This window comes from Letharia lupina, assembly GCF_014066315.1.
Source record: "Letharia lupina isolate WasteWater1 chromosome Unknown contig_9, whole genome shotgun sequence".
NCBI classification, from domain to species: Eukaryota; Fungi; Ascomycota; class Lecanoromycetes; order Lecanorales; family Parmeliaceae; genus Letharia; species Letharia lupina.
In genome coordinates this window covers 37,027-56,233 of record NW_023502978.1, presented here as the reverse complement: position 1 = coordinate 56,233, position 19,207 = coordinate 37,027, and the positions used below count along the sequence as shown (strand labels likewise).

At 51.2% G+C, this 19,207-nt stretch overlaps 2 protein-coding genes across 2 annotated transcripts; one reads left to right on the top strand and one right to left on the bottom strand.

Moving 5' to 3' along the window:
* Positions 1-489: 489 nt before the first annotated feature.
* On the top strand, positions 490-1,352 carry HO133_010498 (uncharacterized protein; the record flags this gene model as incomplete). Its single annotated transcript, XM_037301350.1, has 3 exons — positions 490-544; positions 600-712; positions 768-1,352. The coding sequence occupies 3 exons, from the start codon at positions 490-492 to the stop codon at positions 1,350-1,352; spliced, it is 753 nt and encodes a 250-aa protein (XP_037152984.1).
* A 4,874-nt stretch (positions 1,353-6,226) lies between these two features.
* On the bottom strand, positions 6,227-18,376 carry HO133_010497 (uncharacterized protein; the record flags this gene model as incomplete). Its single annotated transcript, XM_037301349.1, has 9 exons — positions 6,227-7,146; positions 7,255-7,716; positions 7,785-8,554; positions 8,773-16,435; positions 16,568-16,602; positions 17,180-17,185; positions 17,436-17,529; positions 17,582-18,078; positions 18,138-18,376. The coding sequence occupies 9 exons, from the start codon at positions 18,374-18,376 to the stop codon at positions 6,227-6,229; spliced, it is 10,686 nt and encodes a 3,561-aa protein (XP_037152983.1).
* Between the last annotated feature and the right edge of the window lie 831 nt (positions 18,377-19,207).

Genomic DNA, 19,207 nt, shown 5'->3' with positions numbered 1-19,207 from the left:
GTACTACTAATCTATTACTCTACAAAGCATCCACAGCCATCGATCATCGATGCATCATACCGTACTGCCCCCATAAAAAAAATGTTATGACGGAAGTCTAGCAAGTCTAGCCTTGATGCCCTCAGATGGCGTCTCGTTCTTGCCTTCGTGAATCGTGTAATTGCACTTTAAGATTCATGCAATCATGGATAACCTCGCGCCTCAACCTTTTGCTTTGCGTCACCGCTTACTGCATACCCTCGGGAAACCACGGCACTGATCCCATTCCAACGCCTTGGGTCCTTCTTGAACCCTGACTTAGCATTTCGCATATCCGACGCGTCAAGCTCACCGAAGAAAAATAAAATAAAAATTAAGGTAAGAGGAAAAAGAACGAGTACGAAACCGCGATCCTCGCGGCTCAAGCACGATACCGAGATCTAATCCATAGCTTCCTATCAAATATCGCCACCAGGCCCAACGGCTATATTCCCTCACGCCACAGGAAGGATGGAGGGCAGTGAGAGAAGCGGTAACAGCGGTAGGAGTGAGATATCAAGCTTTGGTAACGTACGCCAACTGCATAACAGACCACCTCGCTGACTGAATGAATGCACAAGGCCTCATGGACTTTCCACGAGGCGCTGACGGCGAAGTGCAGCAAACCTTCCAACGCGCCACCTCCGATGTTTCTCCGGATATGGGTCAACGGCCCCAAGCCAATAATCCTCAGGTACCATCCACCTGATATCCTGGTCGCGAGCCATCTGCTTACGATGGGCACATAGTTCGACATCTTCGAATGGTACCCCAAATACCAATCCTGCCAACGATACTTCGTCGATCATGCACAACAAAGCGCCCAAGTTCAAGCAGTCGCCGCGTTCGTCAACATCCATCTACCCACCCAACGACCGGTGAACCCCATACCAGGCGCCTCACCACGACCACCGCTGGGCACCTCGTTTGGCCAACCCACCCTTCCGTCATATCAATCATACGCAGCAGTCTCCCTCATACCATACCTTCGTCGCCTCGTCGTGACGGGCCTTGACTTTCCGGGCGTTCTACACGGCTTCTTCGGTGACGATTGGGCGACGGGCGTTGGCCCTCTACATGAACAAGAGCGGAGAAATTACCTTTTTGCGGCTAAGAGTGGCGGATGGGCGAGTGTGAAGAGAGATTATGACATGCTGCCATTGGAGTCGGTGCCCTTCATGAGGCCGCTCCAAGCGCCTATCATCGCGGAGATTGAGGCGGCCGAGAAAAGCTGGAGCGAATGGCTGGCTATGGAAGATTGGATGGTGGGACCGCGAGCCCCGGATAACATGCCTGGTGATGAGGACTCGTCCAGGGCGAGAGGGCAACGGTAGTCTGAAAGAGAGCTGCGAACACACCACCGGGGTCCAGGCCCGCCAAGAAACGGGCACCAATAGCGCTGCGTCCAGCACTTGCTTGGTGGAAGATGGTGGGAACCTGATGGCATGAGAAGATGACGACAGAGAGAATGAGGATAGCATGTGGGATGGAGTATGGATGTTCCGAGTCAAAGAGAATCATTGCTGCTGTCACCTAGAGGTAGCCTTTTGTTAAGAGCAATCTATTATGCCAATCGTCGTGAGCCTATAGTTTTCTCCCCTCTCTTATCGTTCAACCAGATCCTGTGATTTGCTGAACTTACACTGTTGTGCTCTATGTGGTACACCACCACCACCACCAACGTCATCGTCGTCGTCGTTATTCCGCAGAGGAAGCCCGTCTCGGCAGTCCTCCACTGTGGGTAGCACTTGAGAAGGTATGAGATCCCGTCTACGATCGATGTCCAACTGCGTAACGCTCAGCGAAAGCCACTGCAGCCATTGTGACATCCAGCTCCACCGTGTCTCCCGAAAACTGCCATGTCCGAAAACTCATGTAGCGATGCTGCTGCTGTCGCCGAGAGACATCCCGCGTCTCTTGCCTACAATTTCCATCTGCAGACTACACATGAGACTCGTAAAGGCACTGCTCCTCCGTCGTCGTCGAGACGGGAAGCACGCGGCAGATGCAAAGGCGGAGAAAAGACACCGTTTTTCCAAGAGCAAGGAGGGAGGGAGGGAGGGAGTGAAGAACTTCTTCCGTCTCGAGAGGCCATTGACCGCTATGTAGCCTCCACGATGCTGGATACTCGTCAGGGGCCGTAGAGCCGGTTCGCGGGCGTCGGTATGGAAATGCCACAGGTGAGCGCAACCCCCTTCTACGGCCCACACTCGATCGACCGTTCCTCTAGCCAGTCACCCCGTCAATACTCCCCCTTTCCACGGATCCACCACTGTTTCTACCACTCGTCCAGCTACCGTTCCTTTCCATGCCCTTCGACCGGAAACCAGGGATGGACATTGTGAGACAGGTCCTCGTCCCGGGATCGATCCACCTCGAAAACCGCTGGGCCTCGAGGCGTCCGTGGCCAGAGAATCACCCATAGACGTCTCACCCCAACGCTCCAAACGACACAAATCCTGCACCCCAACCCGCCACCCCGACACACAACCCCCCACCCACGCTTCCACACCGTCGGCGGCGGCGGCCTCCTCGAAATCGCCAGCCCGGCATCCCCAACCCCTCGCCACCTCAACCCAACACCCACCCCCCCCCTCCCCTCCCAAACCCACCACCCGTTCCCCGCCAGCCACTCCGACCGCTCGAATCCCCCACCACCGTCCTCACCGTCGACCCCGAGTGCTTCCCGGATACCGTGGCTCGGCACGAAGCGTCCCGCCGCCGTCGCGCGCGAGACCCAAGTCCCCAACTCCGGACCGAGCGAGGGAGGCGTTCCTCTCCGCCGCTTCGATCCATCCGGCGCGTTCGTTTGATGAATGATGCGTTGAGGGATCGGTTGGGGTGGTAAGGCTGGGGCTGGGGAGTGGGAGTGGGAGGTTTGGGAGTGGGAAGATGCTTTCGTGGGAGATTGGATGGTGTTCAGGAGGGGGGGGTGGGGAGAGTAGTCAGAGTTAACGCACGCATCGGGGATCCGGAAGACGTTTTTCCTATCGTTGGCTAGAGCCGATGGGGGCGGGCGGGAGGGGGTGGGGAGGGTGCTTGAGGAAGAGAACGTGCTGGCGGTCTGGATGCCGATGGTGGAGGGGTCTGCTGCTTGGATCTTTGGGTCCCTCGTCCCTTGTTTTTCCGGTCGTTTGTGCTAGGCATGCGATGAGGGACGGATGGGTGGTTCATGGAGCCACGGCGCCGGTAAGTATCTCACGCTTCATTTTCTCCCCATAACCATTATCTGACAAGCGTTTTAGAAGGTCAGCAGCGACGGCATTCGCCGAACGCTACATATCCCGCGAGTACCATTTCGAGTCCAAAGAAACGGTCTATGAGGTCAAGACTGTCTTCGTCTGGTTCAGTCAGCAATCCGTTTATCCATGATGGGCTTTTTTCCGTTGCCTCTTTGTCTGCTTCAGGAGAGGAGCAGACCGATTCCTAGATCTAACTCCAATCTCGGGAAGCCTGCGGGGGTGGTACATCTGGTTGAGAGTGCCAGAAGAGGAGACATCTGAGGCCGACTGACACTATAACAGTCTATGCTGAGTTTCATGATTGTGGTGTAAAGATGTTGACTCTTCTAAATACCTGCGGGCAGTATTTATCTACTGAGAAGCCGATGTGCCAAGGCGCTATGTCTAATCGGAACTCATGACTTTGTGTCGAGAATTGATCCTGTGACTGTCATGTTTTCTGTTCTACAAATCACAGTTGCCAAGACGACATCATGTCAATTGTTCGTAAAAAATAATCATTGACAGTGGGTAGCTATTCCCTGACATACAGCTCAAGGCCTTTGCCGATTGGTATGTACGCCTATGAAATTATTCGATCTATACAACTTACTACTGCCTTATATCCACGTTGTGGAAAAGACACGCCCTAGAAATGGGTTTGGGCTTGGACACGTTCTGTGGCACATTCTTCTGTGCTTCTTATCCATTCGTTTGCAAAACAGCTATTGGTATCACGACTTCGGAAGCCCATGTCATGGCACTTACTGCATCTCGTTGCTCCGAGTGTCTGATTCTCAAGTGAACCTGGGTGCACGACCGGATTGCGAAGCTCCAGCGCCTATGGATCGCTCCATATCGTGGGTCACGGTGTCCTTCATTTTGGACATGTCAGCCATGTGGTCTCTCGGATGCAACACGATTTGACAAAATCGAGGCCTCAACGTACCCCACCCATCCCGCACGACTTTTGTCTCACCCGTGGCGCCTGTCCCCAGGGTAGGCTCAAGCGACGCTCTGGTCTCGTTCAATAAAGGTTCCAAGCTCTGTGCACAATTCTGCGCATTGCTTTTTCTAGCCATATCTTCTGGAGATAAGCGGTATCAGCGTAACGTTTCTCGAATCCGGTCCGCTCGTTGAGTGCTTCGAAGGAGGGTGAAGAGGTTATTTGAGTCGTGTAGCTCGACCATCCCCACATCTCAAATTCGATGAGCGCGGAGCTGCGTTGTACACTGTTCCCCTTCAAGAGTGCAGCAGAACCATGTAATGCTAGGCAGTATAATGTGGTAGCGTCAAAGTTTCATGCCCGTATGGTCTCCATGGTTATGATGGTGTTTGGGTCAACACCGTATGAGAGCTCAACGTTCAATGCGGTTTGTGATATTGGTGTCTGGGAAGCGGCTGATGCAATGATGCCAATGATAGGGTGGAGCGGATTCAAAAGTCCCCTAGGAGTAGAGAAACGTCATGGCCTCCTCGTGGATGAATTTTGACCATCTAAGGATTGCAAGGTTAGATCCGTGGGAATTTGGCGACTGAAATTCCAAGTCTTGTCATATGCCGATGAGTCCGAGCGCCTTACGGGGCAAGAGTGGATAGTGGGTCTCAGGGCGTACGAGGTTGTCCCATTGGGTGGTGTATCCCATGGGGATGAGGTATGCGTATATCTCATCCTTTAGCCTGCGCGGGAGGACCGACATGTTCCATAGCGGTTTCGGTGTCTCCGTATCCATGAGATTGTGCCGGTCGTTGAGTGAGGTTTGGTCTATGAGACGAGGCAAGATGAATGGATGAATGGAGCGGTCCTCGCTAAGATTGACAGCGTGGCAGTGAGTGTCATTTCAACTCGTGGGAGAGGATTGTGTCATCAAAAGAAATCTCCGTAGGTGATCTAAACGGCTCAGAAATTGGGACAAAGTGGGCAGGCAGAGCTTTACCTTAGGAACAGTGCTCATTTTATCAACACCTTGACCATTTCTCGTCGATGATATTAGGGCGCCTATAACAACGTTTTGAAGCCAACCCTCCCAGGACTTCACGCTCGGCTGTTCGTTTATCTCCTGCAAACAACCCGTCATCTCAATCCACATGAGCAATCTCAGAATCAGGTTGGGCCCGTAGCGTAGCTACTCGTAGGCCCCCACAACGACACCACGATCGATCTCCCCCAAAAAGCGATCTGGTGTCCTTCTACTCTTAGAACAATCCAAAACATACATATTCCCTCCGTTCCCCCTCTCTAATCCGCATTCGATACCGAACAAGTAACTGATCTTGAATCCCTCATCTCTCTCTCCCCCTCTCCCCCTTCCCCAATCCACAACCCAAAAGACCGACCAAATCATCCTCACACCTCTACAACATACCCTCCAACACAGCCCCATCCATCGCCCTCACCCTCACCCTCATCTCATCACCCCACCTTACCTCCGCAACGCCCCCTTCCCCGATAATCACCATCATAACCACCATCATCGCCGCCAGAGCCAGACACCCTCTACGCCAAAAGACCCAACTCGTCCATCTATTCTCTCCCCCATATAAACAAAACCTGCTAGCATCGACGCCGTGGCCAAACGTTCGTTCGTCTAGTGGCTCTGGTTAGATGACCTGCACTGCACCATACTACACTATACTATAAAGGTGCGATCGATGAGAGAAGGCGCTTAAAGTGTGTGTAAGTATGTATGTAAGCAAGTAAGGAAGGAAGGAAGGACATGCATGCTGCGGGCGGGAGACGAGCGTTGATTAGTAATGCGAGGAGGCTGGGAAGATGGCTGGCTGGCTGGCTGGTTGGTTGATTAAGATAACGAAGATGGATTTTCCGATACTTTTGCAGGGAGGGATGGGTTGGAGATTGTCACGGGGATCGGGTTCGAGATCGTGTCCGTAAGTAAAATCTTTGTCTGAAAAGTGGGAGGATGTCAGAGAAGTATTGGATGTACAATGCCTATCCCTCGCTTACCTATCCAGACTTTGGACATCCCTTACTCGGCCTCAGCTACTACATTTTTCTCCGACTCATCACTCCCTACATCCTGTCCCGCATCCGCCTCTTCTTCTCTCAGATCGCCCCTATCCAACCTCCTCCCGCGAATCAATTGCCCAACCATGCTCTGGCTGAAATCTTGGCCTTTCCTCCTGATGGCCAACCATTCTTGCATGAAGAGAAGGGCATTCTTAGAGAACGGCTCTTGCTTGGTTTCTTGTGGTGCGTCTCCAAAGGGCAATTCGTACCAGAGATCCGCTTCGGTGAGCTCAACGGACGCGGCCTCGGTCGCGGACGCAGGAGGCGGCAGGCCCAAAGCTTGACACACCGCGTGGGATTGATCGTCGAAGTCGAAGTATAGACGGCCGGCGAAAATGCCGAGGTCTCGGACTAGCCATGTGGGAGCACGCCAGTTCGCCGGGAGGCGAGGGACGGTGTAGAGGCTCAATGTGTCGAAGACGAGCATCGCTCTAGTGACGGGTGCCGCGTAGGTGATGAGATAGGTAGAAGCTGGTTTTCGATCTCGAATGATGGGAAGAACCGCGTCGGCTTCGAAGTCGGAGATGATGAGTGCTGTATCTGTGGTTGTGCTCCATAGTATCCAGTGAACAGGACGGGAGTATTCATCCAAAGGCTTTCCCCACTGGATCACGACGACGTTGCTGAAGTCTTGGGTAACGAGCAGTCGCGAACTTGTAGCACTGTCTGAGATGCCTAGGCGTCGGCCCAAGGCGGTCTGTCGAAGAGCTACAAAGGCTTGTTGGTATGCTTGAGAGCCGGCAACAAGCCTTCCAGTCTCTGCGAAAGACTTGACATCTTTCCGAAGTGGCTGCTGTTTGAACGCTGTCGCATGGAGGGGTTTCTTGACCTCTCTCACGGTCTCGACCTCAATCTGGACTTCCCTCTCTTGCTCGACCTCTGTGGAAGAATTGGAGTCAGTTTTTGTTGTTTACAGCGGGCATTGTGTGACAGACAACTACAATTATCTGTATCTATAGTGGGCACGCAGAATTGGAATATACATACCCTGATGCGTCAACGCCTGAACGGTGTCCCCGGTGTTTCTATGCCCCTTCTTCATCGCGTTGAGCTTTTCGACGTAGCCAGCTATCTCTTGGAACCCTTTAGCGTCAACTGGCCGGGATTTCGTCTTTTGATCTGGGGCGTACAAGTTCTCGAGTGAGTATTGTTCTGGCTGCTGTAGCACCTTGAGATACGCTTTACGCTGGTCGTGATCAGATGATGCATCTGGATTCCTTTGCGCGGCGAGTCGGCGGCGGCAGTATTCCAGTCCCTGGGAGATGTAAAGCGGCTGAAGTTGTTCGATGCTGCAGCATGTCTGTTCCAAGAGCCAGATGATAACGTCGCGGGAATCGATGAAATCCTTAGCCGCTTTGCCTCTGAAATTTAGGATACTTTGGTGCACTTCGGGAGGCGCGAAGAATACAACGGATTGGGAGATTGCCAATTGCCGTAGTCGCATGGCAGCTATGTGTTAATCTAGTCAGCAAGTGCGACATACGAAGAGATCAGAAGGAGAAATGGTGGCACCCTACCTTGAACTGTGTGATCTTTCGTCTGTTGAATCCCTAGAGTCAATGCTGCAACTGCGTCTGCCGGCATTTTGAGATCCACTCCTCTCGTATGAGCCTCGTCAAGATAGACAACGCATGCTCCAAGATTGTTGAGGAAGGGTGACCCGGCTAAGGGTTGGCTCTTCCCGTCTCTGTACAGGACTCTCGCTCGATCGTCTTCACCGAAGAATACGGCTGCCTCGGCTTCATGATCTTCCTCCAACCAGGCCTGCGCCAGCGACTTGTTGTCCATTTCCAGAATTTGCGCACCTGCATCAAGCAACATTCTGATGCCGTGTTTGTGAAGCTGATGCAAAAACTCTCTCTCGCTTAATCTCCTCCCATCAACTCTGCAGGCAGGAAAATATTTCCGATTTCTGGGCTGCAGCAAATAGGTCAATACATCGGCATTGGTATGCGCGAGTCCTGGTAGATCGTCCTGACGAATATTGAGGGGCAGGAGTGTCTTGTTGTCGTTTGTTCCACTAAACCCTACAGTCAAGGACGTTGACCGGCCGACGGATAGCCTGAGAGCATCCGGTCCAGGCCGAATGTTCTCTTTTGAGATTGTCAGAGATTCATCTTCAGCGGAAGAAGTTTGTGTAGCAATGTCCCAACCCGAGCTAACGAGCTTTCGTTCGAAAACGCGGGAATGACGAGGAAAAACGTGGTGGTTGAGGAAATAGTTGATGACCGCCATTTGCTGGCGGAGAAGGCCCCAAAGTTGCGTACACTGGGTTTCATCGTCCACACTAGATTTAAAATTTAATGATAAGCATTCGGCCTCAAGGTGGTCCGAGTATGATAAAGCCATCTTGAATAAGAAAACCAATGTTTTATCGAAGAATCTTGAATGAATAAAACGATCTCTTTAACTGATTCAAATACATGTGGAGAGAACGGTCTCTGGACTCTGTGTTGCAATCCCGCGCATGGTACAGCCTAGGAAACAAATGGAGAGAAGACTCACTTGATCGAGCTCCATGAGCGCAGAGAGTCAGGGAAAGATGGGATATCCTGGGACCAAGAATCAAATTCTCGCACAGGCTCGTCGTCGGACTTTGTAAGCTGGGCCAGAGCCTGCCGGAACTGAGGCAAAGTAAGGCCCGAGGAGTAGAAGCTGAGGCAGGTTAGTACGATACTGACATCCGGGTGTCCAAATTCGGCCTGATCAGATGCTATCCCCTTGGCTTTATAAGGCACGGCGATTGGGTCGCGGCGAGCGTCTATTCCATATTGGACGTTCCAGCGCTTATCCAAGCCCGAGAGCAGTATCTTATGGATGAGTAGCCCGCGGAGGAGAAGTAGCCGTTGACGAGCATCTGTGTTTCCCTCCAAGACTCCGGCTATCTTCAATGCCATCGCCTTTGGGAATTGAGCTTCTCGAAGTAAGCTGTTCACGGACGCTAGCTCATCCAGCGAGCAGCCGTCTATAGGAAGGATACCTCCATCCCCTCTAACAACGCTGTCGGTCAGACGGCGCATCAAAGCATCTTTGACTTGATGTGTTAGCAGATAGATCGTAGGGAAAGTCCCGCGGGATCGTTCTATGACCTCTATACTCCTTGGGAATTGGCGCCGCAACGGTCCTAGATGCACCTTGACTAGCTTTAGGAGATCTTGTACTAGCTTCCAACGACCCGGATGTCCGTCAACCATGGTCTGCGCTCCGGAAGGGTAGATCAACTGGGTTTTGACAGCCAGCATGTGGTCGCACTCGTCCAGGACGTCCCGGCATTTCCTCACGAGCCATTCTTGAAGCCTCATCATGTAAGTAGCTTGCTGAATATGACCGTTCGAGAGCTCTTGAAGCCCGCTGAGTTGAAAAGAAAGCATATGCTCCGGGAGAGTCAATATTGTTCCACCATCGCGTTGCATTTCGAGATGGAGGTTGTGATACGCTTCCAAATCATTGATAGCTGTCGAAGATCTCCGAGAGAATGGAACGTGCCTGATCTTTCGGCCGACCAAGCCTCCAAGGCGGGCCTGAAGCAATTGTGCCGTCTGCGTCAATAACGGTCTTGGCACCACCACTCTGACTAGATTTTTGGTATCTGCCAATTGGGCCACTACCATCGGAATAATTATGCTAGATTTTCCTTGACCCATGTTCATTTGTAAGCAGAACGAGCCGTTGCTGCTCGGCGAGGTCATCGCTAGAGCTACTTCATGCTGATCAGGCCGGATGCGAACATTGAAGTCAAGTTCGAGCAGCAGCCAATCTGGATGATCTCTAGTTTGCCAGTTCCTATGGCTGGCAACTTGAGTCTCGATCGAAAGCTGAATAGTATCCTTCCGTAGTGACGCCCCTTGGATACGAAGTGCATGCTGTAAGTTAGTGATTAACTCTCCGTAGTTGATGATGACACTGCGGGCGACACTCATGTTTTTCGGAACGGCGAAGGGACGTAACATCTCAAGTAACGAAATCGACGTGATGGAGGGAAGCAGTGCACCTGCCTCGAGCCAGCCTTGATCTTGGGTCAAAGCTATCCGAATGGAATCAAGTCGGCTGCTAACCGCAAGGGTGGACGACGAGATAGATACGGCAATTTGTGCCCCACCCATGGCGACCGCAGCTTGCATGGTTCCTCTAGATGTTTCACGTTTTGACTTGCTAAGAGCACGCAAGCTAGTCTGTAAGTCTCTGCCGTACGCTCGTCTCACTGGATCTTCGCTATGAGCGAAAGGATCGATTATGCTTTGTTGTAATTCATTCATCAAGGCAGATCCATCATTTCGCGTCTTCACAGGATCATTGCGTGTCGTGCGCGAGTTGGTGATTGGTGGCTTTGAAGATTCTGATACAGAAGCGCTGCCGTCCGTAATGGTGTGTCCATTCAGACTTGGCTGTGCTGCGTTCGAGCGGTCACCGAGTATTGCTCTGTCTGCTATTGGCGAAGATTCCAGGAGCTTGCGGAGAAGTAGCTGCAGTGTTGGACGGGTACTGGAGATGAATGGCGTTGAAAAGAATTGTTGCTCGCCCTCGCTTACTGACAATGCCGGAAAAGACTCGGCTGCATGGCAAGCGTTTAATATATTCTGGACACGGTCCAAATGCTCCGAAAGCTCATAATTAGCAAAAAGCCGTTCCCATTCTGGCTTGATTGCTTGGTATGCCATCTCAGCATCGAGCAGTGGTACGTCTTCCAAGCGCAAGCTGCTGATAGAAGGCTCACGGACAGGCCATTGAGACACCAAATGGCTCGCAAATGTTTTGCAGTTTTCTTCCGATTCCTGCTCGTGCTTCAACTGGGCCATCTCCAGCTTCCGCTTTTGCTTGCCGTGCATGGCCACTGTGAGCAGAGCGCGTTCATCTTCGGGGTAGGGAGTACGATATGGCTTCATTAATTGTAACAAGAAGTGCGCATTCGGGACTTGACCTCGCCGAAAATGGGTAAAGCTCGGATGGCGTGGCAGCTGCAGAGTCTGGAAGTCCTCCATTATGGCAACTGCAATGAGTGTCCTCATGATAGTCATATCAACCTGGGCATCAAATGACATAGTTGCAAATAAAAACATGAGCCTGAACCTGTCTTGAGTCCTTGATGCTGTCTGACAAAGAGTAAAAAGCGAGCCCCAGTTGGCAGCAAGGTTGACATTGATGAGATCGGCAAAGAGATAGAGCTCAAACTCCGAATCGAAACCTTGAATTAAGGGCCATTCCTGCATGATAGCCGACAGATCTTGGTTTACCCTTACTCGGTGGGACCAATTTTTGATCAGGGACGCGGATTCGTAAGCATTCTTGGAGCCTGAGAACTTCGCGCAGTCTCTTGCTACATAACAGCGGTCTGGTACCGCTGGGAGAGTTTCCTTGTGTTGCAAAGCACGAAATGCATTTCTTCTGGTCTGTGCACGCGCAAGCAGGTGCTCGTCGCCCCCTCGGTCGTCCGCCGGCGGTTTGGCGGATCCGAGATGAAACCGGTGCAGGACGTGACACTGCTGCATGATGTGTCTGGTTATTGGCCGGAACTCATCGTGTTGTACAGCGGACAATAAATTATCTTTCCAAGCGACTTTCTGGAGCACTTTGAGCGTATCGGGATAGTAGACCCTCCGTGGAGTCAAGTCGGCGATTGCAGATAAGAATCCGTACGATGCTTCATCAACAGGAGCCCAGGGCTGAGCGTTGCCGGACTGTAAGCAGTGAATCGCTTCATCTGTTCCCGTTCTCCCAGTAAGTGGATCGGGCAAGACGAAAGCGGTAAGAGCATGGCAATAGGCCTTGAAGTAAATCAAGCGAGGCTCGGATGCACACTCCAAGCGACCCAGTACTTTGTTGATGAGAAAGCGGGCATAGAATCCTGTGTGACTGATGCGAATTCGGACATGAGCTCCGCTTTGCTCGATTGTAGCAGGTCCCATAGCCACAACGACGCTTCGATCTTCCGGAACCATGCTATCGCGTAAGACGAGTTTGCTTTCTATTCCATACAATGTTCCCGCGTCCTGGTCGCCATCGATTACGGCGCGCAATTGCTGAGATTCGAGCAAGCCATCTGAGTTCACTCGAAATGACAATTCAAGGCCGGGCAAATGCAATGAAACGTTGCTTCTTTGCGGTTGAAAGACAGTCATCTTACTCCGATGCTCGAAAGGCTCTATTATGGTAGCTATTCGGTTGAAGATCGAACTACGTGGATCCACGAGCAAGCTGTACCCTCGGTGAGCTTGGCTAGTTCGAAGATCGATAACCCAGTTCCTGGGCTTAGGTCGCCACATCGTTGCTAATGATCTGATTTCTATGCTGTGAGAGGCCAAGTCTAACCAATGAACGCAGCCGTTGATGAGAGGCAAAGGTAGATCAGTTGCATCGCCAGGAATCCTCGATAGGAACACAGTTGGCGGTATCAGCTCCACCATTCTGTTGTTGCCTAATCTTGCCCGCAGAAAGGGCACTCCATCACGAAAGCCAAAGTGAATCTGGTGCCCTTCAAAAGGGCTGGCAAGTTGATAGGACATCCCTGGTATACTCGATGGGTATGTCAGGAAAACACGATCGCCAAACATTCGATGGAAGAACTCTTGTTTGGTGTATTCGTCAGGTAAACGACCAAGGGGTTGACCGTCAACGAGTAAAGTCCCATCGAGTATGTCGAAGAATACACTCTGTTCAAGGAGGTCATCAACACTCATCGACTGGGCGGTTACCCATCCATCATGGGGTTCTGGGAGGAAATCCCACGCAGAAAACACTCGTGTGGATTGTTCTTCGGCATCTGCCCAAAGGCTATTGACGGCCTGATTGACAGCAGTATTTAGCGATTGGATTGCGCGCCGGAGTTGGGACTCGAGACGATGCACAAGTTTCAGGTCGCTGATGTATAATTTTCTGAAAAATGCTGGCATTCTACCGATGAAGCCAGCGTCCTTTGACGGTAAATTGTCCTTGAGCATAAATGAGCATTCGAGGTATATAGTGAGCATTTCAGCCTGGAGGGGTTCGTCGGGCTTCGCGGCTTCAAGGATGTATGTTTTCCGGCAGAGCAAAGCTGCAAGTAAGGCGTCTTGGGATCTCTTTTGTGCAATTTCTGTGCTAGTCGCGTTGCAGATCTCGCGACGCAAAGATCTGGCCCAATGATGAGTTGTTCGGCGCACGTACAGCATCAGAGCTTCGGCTTCCTTCCTAGCCTCAAGAGGTGTAGCAAGAGACCAAATGCGCTGCAATAGGACGAGGAGACATTCGACCGTTTTGCCTTCGCGCCAATTTGCTGCAACATTCTCCAGCCGTCGCTTGATTTGAGCAGTAAGCGCGATACAGAAAGACAGGTCTTCAAAAACCCAGTGACCGGCGCGAAGAAGGCTTTGCTCGTCACGAGGGCCCACTACGAGAGCTAGTTCGGTGACCAGAATACCAACTTCTAATGTGCCGAAATTGAGGTTTGAAGACGCGAGCTCACGCAGGAGCCTAATCCATTGAGTCCGATGACCAAGTCGGAGGTCCTGAAACGTGGTGAATTCGATCATAGTGAGAGAATTTGGGCAACGAGTCTGGCTTGCTATAATCTCGTTGGCAGACAGAGGCTTCCCCTCAAACGTTGGATGGAGATACCTTCTAAGAGATCCGTAGGCTGATTTTGGAGGCAAAGGTGGTGCGCAAAGATCTGCGAAGCTTGGTTTCTCTACATTTCTCGATGTCCAGAGACTTCTTGAGTGATCAAATAAACCATACTTCAATGGATGAGGAAGGCATACTTTATCCAGCGTGATTGGAAACGGGACCTGCGTATAGTGGGTGCTTAAGAAGGATTTGAAGTATGAGGCAAGTGTCATAGAGCTTCCAGTAGGCCTCATGAAGCCCCTGAGACCTCGGTAATCGTGGAGCGAAACCGGAGGCTTTCGATCTGGTGTGGTACTTCGCCGGCCTAATTGGATCAACTGCCAGGTAGCGTCCCGCCACGCCGCGAAAGCTTTGGGAAGAAGGAGTTCGAATACCACAGCTTTGGCCACGGTGTCATCGCTTGGCAAGATGGCTTCATGTACTGAAATCCTCATCGTTTCACCTCTTCTCTCAAGCTGATGCTTTAAGCAGTGGCGATCGTCGTGCCGACGCTTCAGCGGATCGAATCTGTCTTCAATGAACAGACACGTCGTCTCTGCAGCTTGCTTCATGACAGCCTCGTATTCTGAGCTTGTCTCAGCCCATTCCTCCTCTTTTTGTGCTCTAGCTCTCACATCAGCAGCGCGGATGGTTGTAGCGAGCTGTTGCATCTCTTGAGATTGGTCAAAGTAGCGCACAGCAAACGACTCCGGTGATATATCGCGAAAAAGTGAGGGATGAGAGGGTTTAGCAACGCTACGGCGACCCTCGAGATAGTCTTCGATATCTTGAATTCTTCGCAAGTCGGAAAGGAGAGCGACTTGCAAGGGAAAAAGTATATCCCGAGGAAACTCTGGTTCGTAGTCAGCCAGTTGAGGATATATTGTGAGAGCGATCGAGTCTATTGCCTGCCACATCTCCAAGAGCGTGATTAGCATGAAAGACAACTGCTCGGGGTCTGACTTGTATGCTAAGGATGCGAGCTGCTGATATTTTTGCATCATGTGTTGAAACTCCACACAGTAGCGGTCCAGCCCTTTGTTTGTTCCACTTCCAAAGGATTTCTTGACATCAGACTTGAGCGTTGATTCGGCCCCGGCGAGAAAGTGGTATTCAAATTCAGTCAAGTCATCTCGAAGTTCCATACTGGCCCATGCAGAATACTGGGATGACTTCCGGTGTCTCTCCTCGAGATGTATGTTTGTTGACGGTCTGCCTAACAAGGCTTCTTCAAGAATTCTTTGCAAGATAGCTCGGCTGTGATACAGCGATAGTATTGTACTACCCGTGTCAGCGCGCCAGGGCAGGGGTAATACTCGCTTTGTGGCTCGGGATCTGACTACGCTCCAATCCCGACTGAGTCTGTCGTTGAGAGCTCGCAAGGTATCGGTAAATCCTTTTTCGTGTTTTGAGAACAGTGAGTCCATTTTCTTGGCTACTTGTGGTGTCGCCATATCCTTTTGTTGCTGCAATTTGGCCACCCGACGAGCAAGTTTGGTTCTCGCAAAGGCAAATTTGTCTGGCGGGAACGAGCCTTGGGCGCAGACCTCCTCAGAAAGCGAGGAGAGAACGAAGCTCATAAAGAACTTGTAATGCAGAGTACCGTGGCTGCCTCCCAGTAGGGAGCACAACGATCGCTGGACACCAACTCGCAGTACAAGCCAAGTCGGGCTCCGTCGCCATGGATTCTCTGCTCCATCGCCCCAGTAAACCTCATCATGTACTCTCTTTCTGGTCAGCATGGTTGTGTACTTCCGGCCGTTCGCCTCTAGTAGAGCCATCAACAATTGGCCTATCATCGCTGGAGTCGCAGTATCACGGCTCTCAAATGCATAGGATCTGGCCTTGAGCGTCGTTGCTGCGAATTGCTTGACGGGCTCAACACTAGCCTTTTCAAGAAATTCTGCGAGACATGCTTGGAAAGAGGCTTCTTCGAAGATAGCGGACGGAACAGCAACGGCACGGCTTGGGAAGTCCCACTGTAGGGATTTCTCGGCTGCGAGAACCTCCGCGGCTGGGGGGGAAGCCTCAAAAGTCTCGACGACGTAGTCACCAGCGACTTTCCGAATGATCAGTCCAGAGTTCTGCATGCTGACGTGAAGGATTATGATAGCTCCGTCTTTGACATCGCGGAAGGCGCTCGTCAGGGCATTTTTCGAAAGAGATTTGTTGTTTCTGTGCAAGGTTGCGAACGTACGGAGAGTACGAAGAATTGTAGACCACTGCGTGTAGTGTTCAGAGTGGTTCAGGTCACGGAAAAGGTGACAATATTCTGTCAAGTGTTCGATCAAAGCTCTATCACCAGCGCCATTTTGGTGGTCATCGCGATGAGGCAGCTGCGGGGGTAGGAAGATATGGTTAAAAAGGTATTCAAGCGTGCGGTCCGCCATCTTGACGAAGAGGATCGAACCTTGACAACTGTGATATAGGTGTGGTAATGTCAACTTGGTTGTGAGAAGGGAGGTGCTGGATGAGATGTGAGTGGACTCAGGTGTTGACGAAAAGCGCCAAGCCAAGCGGACGCTAGCCTTGCTAGCGCCCTGTCCCTCTCCGTTGTCAACAAAAGGTTCAGTCCCAGCGTCCTGGCTAACTAAACATGAAATATAAAAGTCTCTATGCAACACTAACGGCAATTTCAGGTCACAGGTGTAGAAAGCCCTTTTTTATCCATGGGTAATTGTGGAATCGGCTGCAATTGGGTGCGTTAGTTTCATCAACTTACAAACAAAGTACGCGAATAATTCTTCCACAGCCGTGCTTGTTCCCAAAGTCAGCAATGCTAGCCAGGCTGCCGTGTTACCTGCATATGCAGTCAACCAGATCGGGACGCATTGACGGAGGGCCTCTTTGCCAAGACCTCGCATAATACTTTGGGCAACGTACCATCACATTGTAGGTAGTTGGCACTTGGAGAGATAATTGACCGTCGTTGCAACAGGGGTCATGAGCCTTATCCCAGTAAAATCCTGTCATGTTTCAAGGCCCAAGTACCAGTGCTGGGCGGCGAAATGGAGGGTCATGACCCAGAACGAGTACATGCTCGGCTCACAGTAATCGGGAACTGCTATTGCGAGCATCAGCCGGAATCAATGGTAGATTCGCGAGGGAAGCAAGCTGCAGTCACGTATCAACTCAGCTGATAACGGTCAACCCTTCTAATCACCATTACTGTTCGGCCCTGCAACGCTAAAGCTCACAGTACAACCGTCTCCATCCCTTCCTTGTTCCGATTTATACCGGTCCTTTAAATCCTACCATCCCTCCCGACCGCTATTTGCAGTGAAAGTAACAATGTTAAACCTAGATTGCTATGTCAAGGCAACATTTCCCTTACCACTCACTATTCCATGATTAGCTTGGCGTATTCGTAGCGCTTGCTATCCCCATCACCATTTTTTGGAGGCTCATCGCCTCACATCAGTGGCAAAAGTAGTCACTGCGAAGCATTCAGTATCTCGAAACAATTCGCAATACGAGGATGCAAATATCAACGAGAGCAACTATTGTATTTTACCACACTTGTATACTTCCCCATGGCAACGTATTGTACAATTTCCAGCGGCATGAACTAATTTCAAGCATCATTCTACAGAAATTTATAGGTCCCATTTTGCTTCGGAGTGCTTGTGAGATTCTTGGGGAGGTATTGGATTCCAGTCATTGGGCAGCTGGAGGAATTCGTGTCTGCAAGCGTCAGTCATGCATCAGAGACGAGCACGCCCCAAAAAACCCTTACCTGGCTGTGCCGGAATATAGGTGCCATCTTGCGCGCTTCCGTACACGTTGTAGTAGTAGTATACCTCATCAAGCTCAGTCGAATTGGCACCAGTGCACTCGATAGTAGCGTTGACGTGGCGATCCTGCACTAACGCTTTCCGGATTTCGGAATAGGTGTACGTCTTCGTAGTGCTCGGTACGATCCCTGCATCCTTGAGGAACGTGTATGTGTCCAGCACCGAGAACAGCTGGAGTGTCTTTTGGAAGAAATCGACCACCTCTTGTGTAGGCACGTAGTCGGTGTAGCAGGACGTATCGAAGGTGCTGATGCACGTTCCATGCTTGCCCCATTCATGTTCCCAAAACGACTCGTCGTTGCCCCCGTCATCCTTCCAGTATACTGACATGTAGTCCAGCAGATCGTAGCGATTGAAGTGTTCGAGGATCTGCGTGATGTTCTTGTATTGTCGAGATTCATCGCAGTATTGTTGGTAGGAACCATTACATTCGTCGGGCCTAGGACACGCCATCTATTAGTATGGACGTGGAGGCCGGGATGTGAGGTGACCACTTACCATAAGCCGTGGACGGTCCAGTGGTCTGCCGGACCTGTAGCAGGATCGGTGTCCCAGAACTGCGTCTGCAGCAGAAGACCACCGGGGTAGTTGAAGCAGCAGGTGTTGGCGACAGCGCTTTTGTTGTGGCAACTCAAGGGGTACTCGAAGGTGCTGCATTGCTCCGAGAAGGCGAGAGCTGGGCTCGACAGGAGAAGCGCCCCGAGGGCCGAAGAGAGGATTGAGGTATAGGAAGGCATTGCTGCGGGTAATATCGGATAAGATGAAGATGTAACTGAAGGATATCGAAGGATGAGGATATGCAAGGCTCTTCATATAGACATCTTGATCGCTCTATAAGGTATGGCGGGAGGTACATGTGCTCCGAGGACAGGATCTGGGCCATGCTCGCCTAGGCAGCTTTACAGGATGGAGCTTCCCCATGCAAAGTCATGATAGCACTCATCATGTCTAAGTGGGGCTGAGATACTGGTGATCAGGTCCGAGGCATTCTCTTCTTATTCTCCTGTTATCCAATCGATTCGAACGTGCCTGACAGAGGCATACCTCCGTACCTGAGACGTCATCAGGCGTCGTCCTATCAGCGTATCGAGGACGCGAGGCTGTGAGCACCTGTGGCAACCGAGTGAATACACCTGCCTGTTGAGGAACAAAAGAAGCGAAACGCCACTGGTGCCATCTGGGATGTAGGAAAGCCGCCGAGCCCGCCCATGGAGCGTGATTGAAAATGCGCGTTATCTCGGAATAAACCAGGATGACCTTGGCGATGAACAGACCCGAACCTGTACGCGGGTTATAAAAAAGCCTATATACGCCAAGAAATGCTCTTATTTTACTCTTTGAAAAAACTCTATTAATACTATCTTTACGAAAATTGTTTTGCAGTGTGACTTACTGTTTCTGATGTAATCTTTGACATACATAGCGAAAGCCTTTTGTTATGACCACTCGTTGACAAGTTGTGGTAGATTTGTAGATTTTGGGGTTTGCAGGCTTTTTTGGAACCCGCGTGCCTGCTCAAAGCTCCACTGCGCAAAGATAGAAAATGAAAAGATAGAGAACGAACGCAA